General features: G+C 42.1%; 1 protein-coding gene across 4 annotated transcripts in view; it reads right to left on the bottom strand.

The window, feature by feature from the left end:
* Positions 1 to 21,857, bottom strand: part of LOC124722369 (ELAV-like protein 3) — a 148,522-nt gene that overhangs the window by 68,691 nt on the left and 57,974 nt on the right. For all 4 annotated transcript variants that reach the window (XM_047247542.1, XM_047247543.1, XM_047247544.1 and 1 more), the window contains exon 3: positions 5,407 to 5,510. In XM_047247542.1, coding sequence (XP_047103498.1) covers positions 5,407 to 5,510 — 104 coding nt within the window. The remainder of the gene's footprint in view (positions 1 to 5,406; positions 5,511 to 21,857) is intronic.

Below are 21,857 nucleotides of genomic sequence, written 5' to 3'. Positions count from 1 at the left end.
GGATTCCCATTAGGAATAATTATTTAGTTTCGTTTTACTTTTAGCATTTAATTCTCTCCATTTCTCAGTGGGATTTGCCACTCTTATAACTCTCCAATCCTTATCAGCACCTCAGGAAGTGAGGACGTCGGTGCACAGATCTGAGAATTCAAAGGTATTTCGTTCTGTGTATTATCGACACAAGTGTTACTATTCTGTCAGATTCACTTAATCCCAGTGATACTATATTTTCTTTTTGTTCATAATAATAATTGGGTTTCTTAACTGCTCTATTTCTCTGTTGCAGAGCCGTGTTTTCTGATTTTACTTCCACTTAGTCTTTATTTCTTCATGACATTTCAGATAACCACATCACATCACCCCCCCCCCCCCCCCCCCCCCACACACACACACACACACACACACACAGTTTTATTAAAGTCTTTTTACACTCCACTAAGCTATCCTCTGACTCCGAAGTTCTGCTATTCATTGGAACAACTGAACTGTAGCATGGTGCGGATGCCGCAGCAGCTGGACATGTCACATAGCTAGTAACCTTAGTTCCCGAAGTTACCCGAAAAGGAACAAATATCCTTCTGCCGGATTAGAGCGCCCCAATCGTCGACGTTCTGCCAGATGCCCTGTTACCTACGCGTATTACACTGGTTTTAGTTATTTTCACGTTTAAGTACCGTTTTCCTTCTGATGACTTTCTGTCCTGATAAATCATTTTATGCACTGTAACCTCAAAGTTTTGGCTATTATGGAAGTTATTTGTTGTTGATACTGCATCCTTTTAAAGATGATTTTCTTAATACACCCTATGTCGCTCTTGTATCTTTCATTTTTCAACAGTGACATGCAGAATTATAAATAAAGTTTTCTGTTTAGAAGTTGCATGGCGCGCCCAAGTCGCGCTAATAGTGGGAGGAAATGCTATATATAGCTTGTATTGCCTACTTACGTAAATAAACCTTACCTTGTTTTAGTACAATGCATCTGATGTACAATCAGTATGCCATATGCAGAGCCGCCGATAAGGAACATGAATTATTTATTCATTTGGAACTGTTTCTATTGCTATCAGTGAGATAACGAGAAAGAATCTTAATCCTTAGTGATAACTATCGCTACGTTGAGACAACACTCTCTTCAGGCTTTCTTTCCTCTGTCCGAACACAGCAGGCGTCATCATGAAATCGACAGAATGAACGGAAATTAAGATTTACGTAATTGGACGAGAAATACCCCCTCGCAATTACTCCAAGCGTTGAAAAGCGTTTAAACATAAAACGCAGGCACGCTATAAAGTTACCTCAGATAACTTTTGCTCTCTAGCACTGCTCTCATTAGGACACAGAGTCCCTCTTGGCGGTACGGAAGTGTTAACTAACGTAAGGAACTAGTAAAATATTGAATCCAGACCAGGAAAGTCACCTAACAGCTACTTCAGTGAACATAGTTGGCTGACTGGTAACATTACTGGATGATCTTGGGTATTATTAAACCGCTTCAGTTTTATAATAGATGAAGCGGTTTATTAATATCCAAAATAGCTCATGGCTGTGGTTGCCCTACCAACAAGACTGTCTGCATAACAATGTGCCAACCAAAGCCCTCTCACACACTAATCTTCTGCTTGACAACTTAGGTAAAAGTGAGGTTACAATTTTTAATAACTAGCTGCGAGCAGGGATAACTGCAATACTAGTAAAGAACAATAAGTACAACCAAACGAGAGGAAGAAGAAAATTGAGATTTTGCATTTGCCACAGGTGCAGTAACCAAAAACCAGATTCATCTACTGAATCATTTTGTTTACGCAGCTTTTTAAAGTAGTAGTGCTGAGAGATTCGACAGAACTGATTAACTGGGAAGCCATATCTTCTAAAAATTCATCCTACTAGATTCCTACAGCGACAAACTGTCGACCAGAACTATCGCTTGCCTTAGAAATCGAATGGTAATGGTTGTCTCTTATAGAGAGACAATGAAAACCTTACTACTCAACCTTCTTTCTACTCAATTTACTTAAATTTTCTGCTACTTTTTTCTAAATTTGTCTATTATTATACTTGGTAGTCCAAAATTTCCTCAGCTTTCAGCATTCCATGTGAACTATGGCCAAATTTTCTTATTATGCTAACCATGATTAATGAAAAACTGAAGAAGTGTTAGACTGATAAAACTAAGATACAACAATTGGGGAAGATTAGGGAAAGTGGGCAGAAAATCTATGAGTAGTCATTTAGCATAGAGCTCAGCTGTCGGCGGTCTCTCGTCAGCCATCAGACGAGGTCGGCCTGTATGCTTTTGTGCTGTACGTGTCCCTCCACGTTTGCGCTTCACTATCACATCGGAGGCAGTGGACCTATGGATGCTTAGGAGTGTGGCAATCTCACGCACAGACGTATGACAAGTGACACCCAATTGCCTGACCAAATTCGAAGACCGTGAGTTCCGCGGAGCGCCCCATTCTGCTCTCACGGTGTCTGATGCCGCGGATATTGAGTACCTGGCAGTAGGTGGCAGGACAATACATCTAATATGAAAAATGTATGTTTTGGGGGTGTCCGGATAGTTTTGATCTCATAGTGTAGGTAACCGGCAGGTTTAAGCTACTGATCCTGCAGAAAGAGAATACAGACCGGAGAAGTTATGGCCTACGTTTACTACAGTGGATAGGGGAGGAGTACTATAAAGATATACGAGATAGCTGTATGTTAAAAAAGTTTTCTTACCAGACTAACGCACCTTTGTAAAAAGTTGCTTCAGTGAAAGGCTTGTTGGGGTGTTGTGAGGTATCAATTATCTGAATGTGACCGGTTCACCGGGTTTGGCTCACCTACTGTCACAAAAATGAATTTGTGGCCAGAACATGTCTAATCCATTGGAGAATTTACAACAATCTTTATGGAGTATGAGCTTAACTCTGCTGATTTTTATAAAAAAATTATTCCTGTAAATCAAAGAGTCAAACGAAAACTATTTCTTAACGATATTGGCACCACAATTACTAAGGTGCACATTATTATGGCAGGTCAACTTAGTTATTGAATGCTGCACAATGTTACCAATGTATATGACGCTGTTTTTCAATGTAGTCACCATGTGTCTGTAAACAACCCTCTGAGCGTGCTACGAAGCATTCAGTTTTCTCGCCGGTAGAAATTAGCTCCGTCACAGAGGTACTGAAGAACTGCTCTACGGACATCCTCATAGTCGGAAAATCTGCGAAAGCTGCAAATCAGCTCCATGACTGCCTGGACTGTCGTCTGTGTTCGTTATCAATAGCCTTGCTTACTTACTAATATATTAAATTGTTGGCACTATTTCATTAAGGCTGGACGCGACACTGCATTTGGTCCATATACCGACAAAATTTCACGATCAATCTCTCTGCAATTTAGACGTTTTGCCGACATGATTCTTACTGTCCTATGTACTTCAACTCTGAAGTAAGTTTTTAGCTGTAACGCCACCTCACTCCAGCACTGTCCATCACCTATTATCTGTACAGCATCGGAAGTCACTCCAGGAAACGCGGGATTTTTACGGTCTTCCGACAATGCGTCACTTTTGCGCAACGTCTTAGTATGAGACTATATATTACATTCCGAAGTTCTACATATAAATGAAATTTTCAATACATGAACAAACATAGTAACTCTTCATTACACTTTCAACGAAACTTTTGTCTAGTTTATGAATTTTAAGTTATATTCGTGAATGGAGAAATACACGACAATTCTTAGCTACCAGACTCGTCCTGTCACGACCACATATCCTCGCTCTAGACCAGCATAGGAATGACAGAACTGGTACAGTCGTCAATGTGTGCAATTTTGACTTTTTCTTTAACTGCAGTAATAAAATACTGACAGGAATTTTAGTGTTAACGAGATAACGGAACCCGTTTCCCCTTTCTGATCCATCCCTGCTGGCAATGTGTTTTACTTATTTTGGAAATTTACGCTAAGGAAAACCCGCGCGCGCACACACACACACACACACACACACACACACACACACACACACACACCTGTAGTATCGTATACACAAGGTATAAAAAGGCAGCGCATTGGCGCAGCTATTTGAACTCAGCTGATTCATGTGGAAAGTTTTCCGACGTGATGGAAGCTAGATACATGGGACGCTAGATTTCTGAAATCGTTAGGGAATTCAATAATCTGAGAGCCGTGAACTGATATGGAGCTCTTTGTGCATTCTGAGACATCAACACCCACTGTAACTTCTAATGATGGCTCAGTCATGTGACACGGCCACTTACATCAGCGCTCTCTCCAACGAAGCAAGTACCTCTAATTCTATTATTACGTCATCACATTTTTGCATTTCATTACCTTCACTTTCAGCTTGACTCAGGGAAGTCACGGGCTTCTCATTTCGTTATTTCTTACGTATGAAAACGCAGAAACTGCATATACTGAACAGAAAAAAACGCAGTATATACTTTCAACAATTCTATTCCTCATATCACATGAGTTTCACAGTAATTAGATAGAAAGTACACATTTTGTTGCTGGTTTACGTGACGACGTAGTTTGTCAGAAGGCACCGATGTTTGCTACAGACAAAGCGAAAACTTACATCTATACCCTGCCCAACCATTGAAGTCAATTGCAGACCATGTTTGGGAGTGGAAAATACAGACACTTGTTGGACAGAATGTAAAGTAGTTTGGTATTCTAATTTTTAGTAGTCTCAGCACCTTGATTCGGGAACGAAATATGCCCATTCCTTGAAATTTAGCAAATTACCTACACTGTTTAGCACATGATTTATTGGAGGATTTAACGTTCTACGAGTAATGAACTTTCTAGCGAACTGATGAATGGAACTACTCTTCCCTTCATGCCATGTTCAAGAACTGGCACATTGCCAAACGCTCACAGACTGAGCAGCACAGGTAAATTTCTGAAGGACCAACTGGCAGCCACATCGCCAGTGTCTGAAGGGAAATAATGAACCACTGTGGGAGTTTCAGAAGCGCCTAGTCTCACAATTAACGCCACGATGCAGGCACGACATGTTTCACGTGAATATAGGGCTTGCTTTATTTATTTATTTATTTATTTATTTATTTATTTATTTATTACAGGAATGGGGTCCTTACGGTGTCTACTATTCAACTCATACCTGCTTCAAATAGATCTTAGATATCTCTATTTCCCCGAGAAACCTAACGACTGTAAGCGTTATCACTGAACAGCCGGTTGACTGTTCCTGTCCCTAATCTTAGTGCATTCTTAACTTTGCCTCATGAACAGTAACTATATAAATCTATTACGTGAACTAGAAATACCAGCGTTTTTCACGCCGCCTTGGGTGCGTAAAGCGATGACATGACACACTGGTTTTACATTATCACCCATGTCACCCATATGATGAATCATCACTTACCTTTATGGTCTTATTCTGTAACCGCAAGCCATTCAGAGTATTAATGGCCTTCTCTGCATCTTCAGGTCGATGGTAGTTCACAAATCCGTATCCCAGACTTTGTCCTGCAACAAACATCGAAAGTTTTCCTTTATATTCCACATCGAACACTCCTGCTAGAATACGTCATTTCATTTACAGACCGAAGTTGAGTATTTAACGTAAAATGGGTTCAATGTGACAAAAAATTTAATCTGTTCTACAGAGGTAGTTGGCAGATACGTTAGGTGCGATACGTAACTAATACCACGATGAGACCAAGTTTCAACCAAATTCTGTTCACCTGTCATTAAAAGGATATGAATATTACACTCCTTTACGGAGACTGTTAGCGTTGAACCTAAACGAATTCCAGCGCATTTATTGAGATAAACGATGCACTAATATTGCAATTTTTATCTATGAGCACACTGCCTACGAAATTTAGCAACAAGCGATCCCAAAGACGAAAGGAATACGTAATACTTTAATATTGATCAAATAGTCTTAAAAGTTGCGAAGGACATGAGTAATTACAGCCCAACTGAGAGCACACTGTCGATTTGCGACCTTTAACTTTTACTGACATTTAATTTATTTACCGCGGCTGCCTGACTTTGCAATAAACGTGTGTACTGTCAAAATCACCGAGCATCGACGCCGTGCTGTTTAAACAGAATATCTAATGTCAATTTTCATTAGCCTAGGTTTCTGTATCTTTAAGAATTGTGGGAGTTGCTAATCTAGTTGAAATACCTCTTCCAGTTAATCTCAAACATGTTCGTGAGTACTGAGGTCTGGGGAGCACACTGGCCGCTATTATGATAACCGTAATTAAAACCTTAATGTACACCGCTCACATACTTGAAGCAGCGTGAGAATCAGTTTTGAGACTTGTCAGCAGACAAATGAGTATGTGCGCTCTGCTGCTATCTGAAGGGCAAGAGCTCCATAAATTGTGCCATGACTAGAGTTTTACACGTGGGCCATATTGGTGTCTAAGTGTACGACAGCTGCGACTTTTGTTCTGTATTTTCTTTTCCGGAGATTGACGTAATCTGAACGTAAAGGCAGCTAATATAAAACTTTAAGTGGACTGCGGTAGTCGTCGTGGGGTTGTGGACCACTGCGGCAGGGACGGAGTCTCTCCGTCGTTTCTAGGTCCCCGGTTAACATACAATATAACACAACACGAAACATTACGTTGTAGTTTCAATTAATACCTCTACTTGAATAATGTAGGCGTAGGTTCGAATTTAACCATTTCTGCCGCCATGTACCAATTCTGACCTTTATGTATTAAGAGTTATTTCGATTGTACTATATAAGGCTGTCCTACTGACGTCACGCTATTTTTATCCGTCTTGTGTCCTGTGCGTTTCGGGAGATTGATCTATGAGATGAAGTGAGATTCTTATCATATAACGACAGCTTAGATGTTATGCTTTCCTGAGAGAGAACTACTGCATCGTTTCGGAAAGTTTATGAGCTTTTCAAATTATTTCTGCTGTTGTTTCTGTGTCCTGTTCAACAGCAACCCACACGCTCTTCACCCCTAGTTCAGCTGTGTAGGTCTACACAAAAACAAATTAAGTAGACATGATGTACACGTGATATCGACGAAAAAACTGAACCCCTACGTAATAGCTACCTCGATATTACGAAATAAATTTCTTGTATCGAATTTCATCAGGTTTACTGGCACTGCTTTTTATTAGAGAAACCAAGTTCGGCCTGAATCTAGCCAACTTTTCCTTAGTTATCGAACACGCACAGAAACGTCACCGCGATTGTCAAAGTAATTGCTGGAGAACTTACTGTACGGTAAGTGATATATTCCATCCCGGGTTATTTTCGCTAAGTAACACAGACTGAAGAACCAAAGCTCTAACACTGACCAGATCAATTTTCAATAATTAACCATTTACGTTTTCCACAATTTCACACTGTACGTAGTAATAAATTGAGTAAATTTCGTGAGTACAGCAGTACGTACAGCTCATTTGGCCTTTTAACATGAAGTTAAAAGTTCGCTGTTGGTTTACTTAAAATGCTTTCTACACTGAGCTCTGGTAAGTGTAAAATTTTTTTTATGTTATTGGTTCCATTAATCTAAATACCATTCAAACCACGACACTCACTTTTCAGCAGACTAATGTCAAAGTTTGAAACTGTCTGCTGTGAGCCCTTTCACTTTGTCTCTAATTTAAGACGAGTTGGACGAAGAAAAACGTTAAGTAATTTCATTGGTAATGTGATTGACGCTTTGCAACGTTTTATACCATACATGACACCGTAAATTTCCGAGAAAATCTTGACACTACGCCTGTATGCGCACTTTCACACCATTTCCTAGTTCGTGTCAAACACATTTACTACATTAAACTACTTCGTTATAAACACTGTTGGTAGCAGGTTGTGGTTTATAGCGGCCGCGTCTTAACTTTTTTTCGAAGGAGTTGCTCGGAACTTTGCCAAACGTGGTTTATTATTTTAATACATCCATCAGGTAATAAGCCATTGCACAATTAATTTATTAACATGGCATACTGATCTGAAAGTTACGGCACCCACCTCACTGTAGATATAAGTAAGAGTAACTGTCATTGAAATGCACCTACGGAACAAATTATCGTCTACTGCATAGCGTATACAGATTCATAACGATATGCGATTATGAACTGGAACTAGTTGCATGCACATAATAGCAATGCATCGTAGTTTGTGAAAGCTTTATGTACTGATAGAAGAACTATGACAAATTACATAACATTTACAAATATTTTTATTAGGAGGAAAATATTGCAATAGTTGGTGACATACGAATGGAACAAAATAGGGAAAAACCTAATACTGCCTATTATTTAGTACTGGTTTCGTTTTCGACATGGGAGAAATATATCGGCATCGAGCGCGACGCCACAGACAGCAGGGGGAGACTAGCGGGGGCTCGCGCTGAGTCACATGGTTCGTGAATCATGGTAGCCTCCCCACGCCGCTTCTCAATTTGCCGGCTGTATCACCACGGCACGGCACTGACCATTTCTTGCTCGACGTCAGGAAGAAGATGCATCTCGTACACTGGCACCTTGCCCGCGTATGTGGCTGACCCTAGACACCCCCACCGTCACAATACTCCACGTTCTCCACCTTTAGACAAGACCGGCGGCGGCAGCAGCAGTCAATGCTTCCCTGTTTTCCACAATTTCACAGGTTGTTTTCCCCAGTTATCACGCAATGCATCTGAAAGACCTCAAAACATGCATATTTCAATGTATTGTTGGAAACACGCAAGTAAGATTTTCTAGGTTCGTAAGATTACTTAAGTGCGGACTCAACAACATGTAAGCAACTGCACACTTTTGGAGCCACGGAAAAATAAGTAAGTTTTATCTTGGCTACACGCCCGTCTTCAATACTGCGAGCTTAAAGTTCCCATTTCTTAGAGCTATAACGTTTTCGGTGCCAATACCTATCACTTTACGTTAACACACTAGTTGATACACCCATTTTTGTAATAACGTGGAACTTAGAACCTCTGTTTAAGGTGCTTGTCCTGAGTGCTTAATTAGAAATGTGTGCAACTTTTAAAACGCTTTGGCAGCACGGGGAAAGAAACGTCAAGTTCTACCAGTGCTCAGTAAACATTGTTTCGGGCGTTCAGTAGCCATTCATCTCTCTCTTCTGCGTTCTATTACAAACTCACGCAGTTTTCCTCTCTCGTCTCACGTTAACATACCGTGGACAACGAATATACCAGTAATATTATCAACAATGCAAAAATTAAACGCCCAATAGCCAGTGCGACAAATTATGTCCTTAGGTCCCTGTTGCTCCCCAGAGCACTCACAATGTAATTCCTCGACTGTATTTAGATCTGAAAATACGCATTCACTCGATAAGCTGTACAATTCGTGGTTTTCCGACTTTTTCTTCTAGACTAGTCTGGTGCAGCTTACCATGATAGTTTATACTGTGCATCTACCTTCACTTCTGCGTAACTATTGCAATCTACAAGTATCTGCTTATTGTGGTCCACCCTTAGGCCCCCTCTGCAACTTTTACCTCCCACGCCTCCATGACCAAATTTGCGTTTGTTACCTTCGGATGTCTCGTATTAACGAAGCCGCCCTTTTAGGCATGTGGTGCCATAAATTTCTTTGTCCTCCAATTCGTTTCGCTATCTCCTCCGTTTTCTGACCTAATTATCTCATCTTCAGCATTTTTCTGTAACTTAATATTTCGAGAACTTCTACTCATTTATTTTCTTAATTCTGCGTCTTCCATGTTTCGCTTCCGTCCAATGACATTTATATTCCGTGTGAAATTCTCTTTTTTCGAGAAAGCTTTTGTTGCTGTTGCCACCGTGCATTTTGTATCCTTTTTACTTCCGCCATCGTCAGTTATTTTGATTGGCAAACAGCAAAAACTCCATCAGTGTCATCTCTAATTCCTTTAGAATAAACCGATTAAATTCGACTGCACTGGATTTTCATCTACTCCATTCATTCCGTTCAGATCATTTACGTATTGCTGCAAATGGAATATCAAAGCTTCCATAGTGCTTCTATAAACGATCCATTCGTGCTGCCATAGTAGTTTTGCTTCTGTCAGCAGTCATCTCTATTGCCAGTCGTACTACTTGATAATTAATACTTCGAGATACGTATGCTTGATATCAATAGTCTAGACCAGATTATTTGCGATGTTCATCTCAAACCAAATTCAAATAATTGTGGTCGCATACAAAAGAATCTGTCGCAATAACTCCAAATCTGATTCGATAATACGAATTGGTATCTTCAAATCTGGAACTCACGCCGTAGAAGAAATTCTAAGTGGCGAACACAGCGAGCAATCAAAGCGTTTCTACGCGAAGGAGTGAATTCTTTCCTGACTGGCTCCATGATAAAGTTTTCAATTATCACTTCTTATTCAGAAAGTGGTTTACGGGCCAGTATGAAGTATTTATGAATCCCGCCCTCTTGCACAGAACCAGTCTCAGGCATTAACTCTACTGCGCCAGGTACGTCATCGGTGCCGACCGCCGCAACAGTGCAGTATCCGAATACTTTCGTATCTCGTGCAGCTCTATACACAGGCACCACCATAAAATTTTTGTATTCAACAGCCCTCTGACCTCCTCCTCCTCGTGCTCCCCTTTCCTAATGGTTCGAAGGCTGTTAGGTAAAAAGAACTACGATATTAAGTTCACCAAATTGTAGCAATAATTTTTATGTTCAAACGATCCTCTATAGAGTACCACATATACTGATACCCCTCTGGTCAGATGAGTGAAGGCGAAATATGTAGTTCAACACTTTCGGGACGGAACCCGAGTATGACTCGCGCAACGGCTGTGTCAAGCGGAGGGCGCCAGAGTCTAGCCCGTACCGAGCGTTAAGACAGTGGCTGCGACTGCGCTTCCTTCCATCTACCAGTAACCATATATGCAGCACAAAGAAGTGTGCGCGCACGCACTGTGATACCAGTGTTCGAATTCAGACCTGAATGTTCTCGAATAAATCGCTTTTTCTGTTGGTGTTGAGTGTTGCGTCTGTACAACTTTCGTCTGTCAGAGCCAGAACAGGCCGAAAAGTATCGTCTTTGTGTGTCCTAACTGTGATGCAGTTCTTTGTGTGTCGGTATTTCAAAACATACAACCCTCAGTCAAATTACGTGTAAGAACGGCGTGTGCAAATGATTCTTTTCCGGGGTAAAAGAATGATTCAGAAAAACTTAAATATGTGCCGATTTCATTATCTCTCAAACCACCTTTCAATAAATAGTTGAAGCAGATTTCATAGCTTCGAATGACATCACATGTCTTAACGCAGCCGTCCACCTTCACCAACCACAATAACTGAGGCCTCTCTCAGAACTGTTAACAGCAACGGTTCCACAGTAAATTTACAGATATCTGTAACTTACAGATATCTGTAATTTACAGAAAAGACTAAACTTTTAATTTTCGGTTTAGCCGTTTGCGTGACGTGAGCAAGCAATAATTTTTTTTCTTTTACCAACGATCACTCATCAATATCTGGTTTTGCTTTGGACGAAACGTTATCTCCCAAAATAGTTCCGCGAGTGTTTAAATACTTACAATCGAAATAAACACTCTCCCGAACGATGCAGTAGGTATATCAGACACCAAAATTACTTTTAACTTTGGCTGAAATTCTTACGCCCTGTTCTCTGCGCAGAAATGTACAATTAAAATGTGCACAAAATATTCACATCACACGCACCGCAAAGAAATGTTATTTTACAGGGAAATGCTAAAAACCTAACACGTAATATTCTGCCGTGATGCGCACTGGTAGCTTTATTCTGTTTACAACGAGTGACTTAGGCAGGTTGAACTGATTTGACGAATAACGGCAAGACATGTATTCCGCAATTAATGAATTGTTGGCGACCATGACAGTACTGCGTTCAACTGAACTGAACAATGAGGAAGTTAAGTCGCCTGCTAGTGTACGTAGTTGTGTTGCCTCTTACTTCCATTACAGTAGATACGTCTGTGACCAAAAATCAGGATGCCTAAGAAGCATATTTAAGTGAACCCTCTACATACGGTCTCCCCTGATGCCTGCCGACCGAGATACAGTAACTGTTTAGTGTCGGAAGTCACGTCACAACAAATTATTTAAGACTGGATACAATTTACCGGGCTAAAGAACGTTATCATGCAAGGATTTCTACTATGCATATTGCACTGTCTTACGACACGCAAGCAAATCTTTCTGTTTTCAAAACATCTCCATGCAGCAAGTCACAGCACGTATCCCAGAATGCATGTTCTGGGATGAATCGTCTTCACAGGGAAGATCAGTGTATGCATTATGTAAGTATCTCTAAAACAGACACTAAAAAAATGCATCACCCGGTACCCAGAACTCGGGAAGACAGACGTTGACTGTGGACATTGTATTACAGACACAGTCCCTTTAACTGTTCAGAGATGTCACTGAACCCGCCCAAAGATGTAAACAACCATGCACGAGCAGCGCCGATTAGACGGAAGGGGTCCAACAGCCTATCAGTTCCAGTCATTCCACCAGGAAGGAGGTACAAGCCTTGTGTTGACTGTAGTTCAACCATGCCCAGACAGTAAATACCGCGGTTCGATCATATCCACATTGTTACTTTGTGCCAGGAAGGGCTCTTAACAAGAGAAGTGTCCAGGCGTCTCTGAGTGAATAAAGTGATGTTCGGACATGGACGAGATAGAGAGAGGAACAGAAACTGTCGATGACATGCCTCGCTCAGGCCGCGCAAGGGCTACTACTGCAGTGGTTGACGGCTATCTACGGATTATGACTTCGAGGAGCCCTGACAGCAACGCCACCATGTTGAATATTGCTTTTCGTGCAGCCACAGGACGTCGTGTTCCGACTGAAAGTGTGCGCAATAGGCTGCACGATGCGCAACTTCACTCCCGACGTCCATGGCGTGGTCCATCTCTGTAACCACGACACCATGCAGCACGGTACAGATGGGCCCAACAACGTGCCGAATAGACCGCTCAGAATTGGCATCACGTTCTCTTCACCGATGAGTGTCGTATATGCCTTCAATCAGACAATCGTCGGAGACGTATGGAGGCAACCCGGTCAGGCTGAACGCCTTAGACACACTGTCCAGCGAGTGCAGCAAGGTGGAGGTTCCCTACTGTTTTGGGGGTGGCATTATGTGGGAGCCGACGTACGCCGCTGGTGGTCATGGAAGGCGCCGTAACGACTGTATGATACATGAATGCCTTCCTCCGACGGACAGTGCAGCCATATCGACAGCATATTGACAGCATATTGACGAGGCATTCGTGTTCATGGACAACAAATCGCGCCCCCATCGTGCGGATCTTGTGAATGACTTCCTTCAGGATAACGACATTACTCGACTGGAGTGACCATGTTCTCCAGACATGAATCCTATAGAAAAAGTCAGGGGTAGATTGTAAAGGGCTGTTTATGGACTACGTGACCCACCAATCACTCTGAGGGACCTACGCCGAATCGCCGTTGAGGAGTGGGGCAATCTGGACCAACAGTGCCTTAATGAATTTGTGTGTAGTATGCCACGACGAATACAGGCATGCATCAATGCAAGAGGACGTGCTATTGGTTATTACAGGTACCAGTGTGTACAGCGATCTGGACCACCACCTCTGAAGGTCTCGCTGTATGTGGTACAATATGCAATGTGTGGTTTTCATGAGCAATACAACGGGCGGAAATGATGTTTATGTTGATCTCTTCCAATTTTCTTTACAGGTTTCGGAACCGAGGTGACGAGAAACTTTGTGGTGTGTATATCTTGACTCAATCGCATTCAATTCTTTTAGCGTGCTTCAGCGATCTTCTCTCAGAACAGATCTCGTAACATGCTTCTAAATTTAATGTTATGTGGTATAGATTCACAACCTTCACGCAATTATTAAACACGGTTTTTCCCGTTTAAAGACGCCTAGTTAGTTTTTCAATAGTAGCAGTAATCGGGAACTAACCTGTTTAAAATTTTAATAGTTTCTTCCAGAACTCATTCTGTAGCTGGGGATGAACTCACGTCAGATGTTAGTTTTAGTTCACTCTACCCAATTCATGGAAAAGACCATTTGAAATTTAAATTCCCAGGCGCTTCCATTTATTTTCAAGGTGAACGTACTAGCATAGCTGAAAAGCTGATGATGGGTTATGTCTTCCGGAATGATTGAACTCCTGTTAATATTTTGTGTTTAATATCTGACCTGTAAACTTGGAGCCGGCAGACCGTGCCTATTTACTGCAGTGCGGGTTGACTAAAATCGTTATCCCACCCTGCAGGAATGTAAGTCTATACCCATGCGTGAAGGCGCCTGCGATGATAATCCGCGTCCACGTCGACCGCGCCGCGCAAAACCGAATGAAGAGGTTCCGTGTAGCGCGGCCAGTGTGGACGTCAAACCGCACTGCTCTGCGCAACAACGATCAAGTTCCTGGCAGTGTCGGTACATCAAAGGAAATTGTTACGTCGTGCGCGGCTTTGGACGGCGTTCTAATTTTCCATTGGTACTGACGTGCACGGGCGCACACAGTCTAACACTGCTGCGCACACAATTACTCCACTTCGTTCCGTGCTGCTCTGCGCCGCCCGTTTGTGCGAACTGCCGCCCTGCGCGACGGAGCAAGGCGCGTCCGGTGTGGATACAGCTTTACAATAATGCTGCCGATAAAAGCCGAAGGGTTTACTCACGCGTTTGACTTCTTGCGGTGAAGACATCTGCAGCTGAGAGCTTCGTAACTCGCGCGCCGCGGTGGCAAAGTGGTTTTGAGAACATAGAATATGACAACTCTGTGCAAAGAACACGTGTTTTAATAGGAAACATAAAATGAAGCGACCTCTTTCTGAGAAGATTATCACAACAGGAACAAATATGATCGGGCACTGGACGAAATATGCTGTGCTTGAAAGTACTGTACGCCGCAGGTATCAGCGGAGGAAATAAAAAATAAAAACTCCGCGTTCACAGTACTACCGAAAACTGGTATTGAGACCTCTGTGGTAAGTGATAATGGCAATGAGGGCATTTACGTGCAGTAGCATATAGTATTCTGACATTTCGACTCGCCAGTGCCAAGGAATCAAAATTAGACACCAACATCACACAAGAATTAACTTTCATCAGTGTACCTGTTCGGTTCGGATTTTTTCACCCAGACCAGTTTTCATGTTTACTGCCACGGCATACCGTACAGCGGCCGCCCGTTTCCTTTTCACAATGGTCGCCACAATAACTACTTACTCTGTGCGTTTACTGACGTGCCATTTGTGGTCCGTCTAACCACACGCGAGTTTTCCCGTTCGCTCAAGCACGCGCGTTCTTTCGCGCTTTAAGGAATGTGGAGATGGTCGCTTAGGTCCCACATTTGATTAATTTCCCAACTGTTTTTAACGGTACTAGTTCCATTGCCAGCATAGCTACGTAATACATGGTTCTCATTTCGACGAGCTACCTAGCTGTTCTGAGTACTATTTGAGAAAAGCTATTTACTGCGATTTTTACTGAATTACCGAAGCAAGCATAAAACTCTTCAATAGCGGAAGAAAGATGATATCTCCTGTTCGCAACTGAGTCCTAACAAGACAGCCCTTGCCCCCTTGCAAATTACAATCACACGAATTAAAGTCGAGGAGACGGCGGCGGCGCACGTGGCCGCCCGTGCGAGCTATTTCGGCCGCCTCCGCGCCGTGATTCAGGCTGCGGCTGGCCCACCGCCCGCGCACCCCGACATTTTTTGTGCGCGCCTGTCTTACGCCGACACCCGCTCTGTACCGGGACACGACGTATCGCACAACTCAAAGCTTGGTATCCACCACGTTAAAAAGTAAACAACCATTAGCGCTCTCACTCCTTGAACATCACTGCCCAAAGACTGATGACTCAGTATGTACCGTTCGTCGTCGTTCTTATCAAGAACGAGAAAGTTAGTACCATCGTCCAGCGTCTACAGTTTTCCTTTATTTCAGTTCGTAAAATGGTTACTGTACACCGTCATTTAAAACCAGCCAATGACCAGCAAAGAGTAACGACACTGTGGAATGATTCGTGAACTAACAGTTCTGTTACTGCTTTGTGTTCACTTTTCGAACAAGTGAAAACTTTTGCACAATGTATGAGACATGCGAAATACCCTGAGACAGGAATAATAAAGTCTCCAATTCCATAGAAAGCAGGTGCAGAAACGTGTGAATACTTCCGAGCCCACTGGACTCGCATTCGGGAGGACGACGGTTCAATCCCGCGTCCGGCCATCCTGATTTAGGTTTTCCGTGATTTCCCTAAATCGCTCCAGGCAAATGCCGGGATGGTTCCTTTGAAAGGGCACGGCCGACTTCCTTCCCAGTCCTTCCCTAATCCGATGAGACCGATGACCTCGCTGTCTGGTCTCCTTCCCAAACAACCCAACCCCCAACTGCCGAGCCATTAAGTCAGTCATCGTTACTGACAATTATTTACAGAATAATTAAACATCTGGTAGAAGCCGACCTCGAGGAAGATCAATTTTGGTTCTGGAGAGATGTAAGAAGGCTGAAGGCACTACTGACTATGACATATCCTAGAAGATGGGTTGCAGAAATTCAAAACCGCATTTACAGATGCAGAGAAAACAATGTTGACTGGACTACAGCATTTGAAATTTTCAAGGTAGCAATGATAAAGTACAAAAAAGGAAAGGATATTTCCAATCTGTACAGAAACCAGACTGCAATTTTGGAAGTCTAAGCACATGAAAGATAAGCAATGGTTGAGACAGTGTTTGCTCCCCATCCTCTATGTTATTCAATCTGCACATTAAGCAAGCTGTGAAGTAAAGGAGAAATTTAGCAAGGGAATTAAAATTATGGGATAATAAATTAAAATTTCGTGTTTTGCCGATGACATTTTAATTCCATCACAGAGCAACTGAGCTAAGGTCTTTGAAGCGTGACAATGTAATTGACAGTGTCTTGAAAGGAAGATGCAAGATAAACAAAACCAAAGAAGGGAAATGGAATGTAGTCTAATTATATCAATTCTGGGGAATTAGATTAGGAAATGAGACGTTAAAAAGTAGATGTTAGAGTAGAGCGAGTAATAAATGAGGCACTGAACCGAACTGGGGAACAAAATTATAGCGCTACTTGATTAAATAAAGGGCTCGGTTGACACGAAACACCTTGAGACGTTAAGGATCTGTAATAGTAGGCAATGGTAGGAATTGTGGAGAGTAAAAACTGTAAACAGAGACTAATACAGTAAGCAGGTTGAAACTGTCGTGCGTTGTGGTAGTTGTGCAAAGACGAAGGAACTTTAATAGGAGGGATTACCATGGGGAAGTGCATCCAATCAGTCTTCGGATGGGAGGCCACAACAACATAGACTTACCGTCGTTGTAAACAATCGACTGCAATAAATAATCGTCAGTCCCCTGTAACCTCGCTAATACTTTAATTTGAGTTTAACAAGAAGTGTTTTTGGTGCAACAAATTACGGTAACCTGTATGAAGCTGTAGCAGCACACAACTAGTGTAAAATTACTCATTACCATTTTCTTATTGCAACAATGGCACAGACTTCAAATGTGGGCACAAAAACTGAGGGTTACTCTACGAGCAATGGAAATATGCATGTTAGGAATTCATTAGTGAATCATCTGGAGCGGAAAACCTAATTCGACCGCAATGAAAATGCCAAGGATAGGCTGGGCATGTATCCGGACCAATGGGCCAAGGGAGTTAGAACCCAAGACAGAAGTCTAAGACTACGACTTAACGGCAGGTGCGTTGATGACAAAAAAACACGCAGGAGCAAGATAGAAGCACACAACTGAAGATTTTGAAGTCTACCGATCAACATAGTCAACATGACTTTGTAGTGTAAAAATTTACGCCATCGTTGAACCCAGGCATCAAAACCAGTTTGGAATGACAGAATTTTGTTTCGTGACCAACGATTTTAAAAACACAGATTTCGTTGTTGATTGTGAACTCTAACGCGTCGGTCTCCGTGACTCACTTCTTCAGAAAATCGATTGGCATCTGCAAAAGGTTTTAAGCCGGCCGTCGGCGATTTATCTGCAATGTCCGTTTCTCAGTTTCCGAACGTCAACCAACGCCGCCGGCCACTGCGTACGTCCATTACAGCGTCCCCATACCATTTCATCTTTGTCTAAGATACTAATAAGTAGAGCCCGGATTTCCATGGAAATTCGTGTTGCACGAGGCAATTTGGGAAGTGAACCGTTATGTTTAAGACTTCACTGATGGAACTGCATGAATTTATACATGTATAATGCGTATCTTATTTTTGTGACCTCTGTGCATATATTGTTCTACCTCTCATGATAAAACGTTTACTCGATTTTGTTCATATGAATTACTTTTAAGTGCAGAACATTAGTAATTTCCAGAATTTTGCTACCGGTTGTGAACATAGTGAGCTCAAGCGCCATTGTTTGGCTCTATCTACGTGTATCTGTGGAAGTGAATGTACCTCCAGCCGCCGAATTTAAATAAAAGGTATCTTATTGTCGTTAAGCTGTAATGCCCCCTATATGACGAAGGCCGTTATATGTTTAGCCCATGCGTTATATCGTGTAGCTGAAACATTACTCCTAAATTGTGACAGCGTACTCTCAGGTATTTTCCACCAACAAGGTAAACATACGCACAAAATACGAAAATTTAATTCGGACAGTATTAATTCATATGCTGACTATCTCCTATTGGAAATATTCTTGGAAGCACCTGTCGTTGTTGCTTTTAGAAATACACTGCCGGATTTAGCTTTGCTACCACAACCTGTTTCAACTAGGTAGGTACCTGGATAGATAAATACTGTCGTCTTTTCTTGTGATAATTTTGATGAAGTTAAGTAGGTAAGAAAGTTTGAATTACAGCAAATTTATTGAAGGTACCAGCTGTTTGCTTCATTCTATTGGAAAGCCTTAAGTTATTGCCCACTGTTTTCCGGCTTTGGGCCATAGACACTTTCGAAGCAACTAATGTAGCTTGCATTAAAAAATGTTGCCAGCACTAAATAGACTTCAAAGTTTCTCCCATGGAGTTGCGAAGCAGCAAGTTAGCGTTTTCTTGCGTGAGCATTTGCGACCTACTGCACGCTGGAAGTGCAGTAGGCACTACAGCATTCGATCAACGTGCCGATCTTTAAGAGCTCTTCTACAGTTCTGCGGCGTGCGGAGTTGTTTAATTGCAGCCGTACAGGCCGTCGCCAAATCCTATTTCTGTTGCAGGTCTTCCCCAACTCCTAGAGTCAACCAATAATGTAGCTAAGCGCGTGGCCACTTCACGAGTACAAAATCACCCTCTGCTTGAACGTGCGTTTAGGAACTACACTAATAGCACGTTTGAATCTTAATATACGTCCCGTTGGTAACGAGGTTATTACACGTAGCGCAATTTATGATTACGACGAAGAATGGAATACCTGTACCAGAATGGCCAGACGGGGTTTCAATGACAGTCTTCTGACCACTGCGCCATTTCATTTCACACGGTGCGAATGGCAATGAGAATCTGAGACTGGGCAAGAGTCACACTGAGAATCTGCGTGTATTTTTTCCACTTGATAGAGTTGATTTCAAGTTCCCATAGTTAAGGTTAACTGATTGCTGAATTCCTCTCGCCATTAATCCCTTTACGACACCCTTTGCCAAAACGTGCACGAGACAAAATCTGTTACAACTTTGGGAATATCTGGACATGTAAGTGCTTTTTATTTTCACATGATCGCACTGATCTAAAACGCTGAAATTTATTCCTGAATGTACTACCTAAAGCGACATAAAAATTTTGCCGGTCCGGGACTCTAACCGGATTTCTCGGTTATCGCGAACTGTCGCCTTACCGCGCAGGCTATCCAAACACGCTCCCCAGAATGACCCACACTCCCTGATCTCACTTAAATGTATTTTTTCTCACAGATTATCAATTCATTTACCCGCACTCGCAAATATTTTTGTTCTCATGCAGGTTTTAGAATCAAGACAACGAGAAGTTGTGATCTATCGTCACTTTCGTCGCATGTCGTTTTAAGTAAAACATTTGCAAGTATTACAGTTAAGTTGGATTTCAGGAATACAATTCAATATTTGAAACCAGTTGTCAAATATAAAAAAATTACCTGAAATAATCGAAACCAAGCCAGTGCAATGGCTAGAATTTCTCAAATCTCCTACTGTTTACCTCCACCACTGGCAATATTACATTCGCCAGAGCAGCATATTTAGGAGACAGAATTGGGTTCTGTAAACGACATATAAATATGTTCTAGCAGCATTTGTTCAAATCCCCAACTAGTATCTTAATCCCAAACTCCAAATATTCTTCATATTTTGCATGGTGGCTGCTTTTACGCTCAGACCGTGTAACCAGTGCGTAACACAGACAACAAACCTGTGTCTTTTTCTAGCATAGGTATTTAAAAAGCAGCACTGCGTCTTTACATCTTACTTGGAATACAACTCGTTTGACGCCATCAAAATTTTACTGCCACTCCTAACTAGTTGAAAATATCCTGTAACTGGTGATATGACGTCCTGAACCATGAGCTTCGTGGCACTATACGCAGCCTTGTCTACGTTTCAGGCCCCACTCCCGGAAATAATTTGCGGACATCAAGTCTAAGGCACTTGTAATTATATTATGCAGTGCGTTACAAAATGACGTGTTAACATATTTGTTAGACTATATATGATTAAACTCTGAAAATTTATCAGTAAGGAATCTAAAGCCGCAAATATGATATGAACTTTCTATAGCACTATGCAATGTCTACGCATTCGGTAGGCTAAATGGAACACCAGAATACTGTAGTGGTATCGAACGCTGTAAAGATGCGCTCAGCAGTCTCAGGTACCCCTCCTAGCGTGGGGTACACAGGAGACGTAACTCCAGAGGAAGACAAGAGGGGGGGGGGGGAGGGAGGTCAGCGGAGCGCACAGGTACGTGGGGCTGGGAATCATCTTCCGATTACTCTCTGCCTGAAGCTATCGGTGATATTTCTTGGCTCGACGATCGAAGTGCGCTGGAGCACCACTGTTCTGAAACCAGAAACTAGCCCACAATTGCAGGGGACCGTCCTCCAGAATTTCGGGCAAGGCTTTATCCAGAAAATTCAAAAACCATCATCAATGGAACGATCTGGGAAGATCGTGTGGCCCAGTAAGGTGATCTCCGAAGTCCCAGCCCAAATGTTAACAGACAATCTCACCTGGTAACTTGTCGTACACCAAGTGAGTACATTTTCAACAACGCAGTGTTACCTGTGGGAACAGTTTCACAGTTAAAGCTATAGGCTCCTCGTAACAAAATGTTTCGAATTTCATCCTCTAAAATCTCCAAATTTTTAATATATCATCTGTCATATCCTGTCGAATTTACGTCTGATCCATGACAGCTATTCTGAATTCTTCTGTTTCACATTTTAATCACACACTGAATTCACTGAAATGTATATGCTGGTATACAGAAATACATTCCAAACCTACCTCAGGAAATTAACGACTCCTGGTCAGAGGAACTTCAAACTTTACTTTCGTATTCAGTCTTAAATACAAGAGACTAAGTTTATATGTGAGATCTTACTCTTGACACGCTTGATGAGCTATCGAAAATTTAATTTTTATGGAAAAATTAATTTACTATCGATTAGCAGTTAAGGAATTGCATTCAGCTTTTTCTTGCTATTTTTCGGTAGCAACGTGCTGTCTTTGTCTCGATCTGGGACCAGATGGTAACTGGAGCATGCGTGCGGGACCATTGTGAGGCTTCCGGCCGGAAGCGAGGCCACTCGCTCCCACACGGCCAACCAGCTGCTCCAAGAGCAAGCCAGGCCACCGGATCGCCACTACTTTCCTCAGTCAGTAACGGAAAACGTGTTTACAAAC

Source organism: Schistocerca piceifrons, chromosome X (assembly GCF_021461385.2).
Source record: "Schistocerca piceifrons isolate TAMUIC-IGC-003096 chromosome X, iqSchPice1.1, whole genome shotgun sequence".
In the NCBI taxonomy this organism is placed as follows: domain Eukaryota; kingdom Metazoa; phylum Arthropoda; class Insecta; order Orthoptera; family Acrididae; genus Schistocerca; species Schistocerca piceifrons.
Note: the sequence above shows the minus strand (reverse complement) of the source record. Positions and strands in the feature narration are given on the sequence as shown.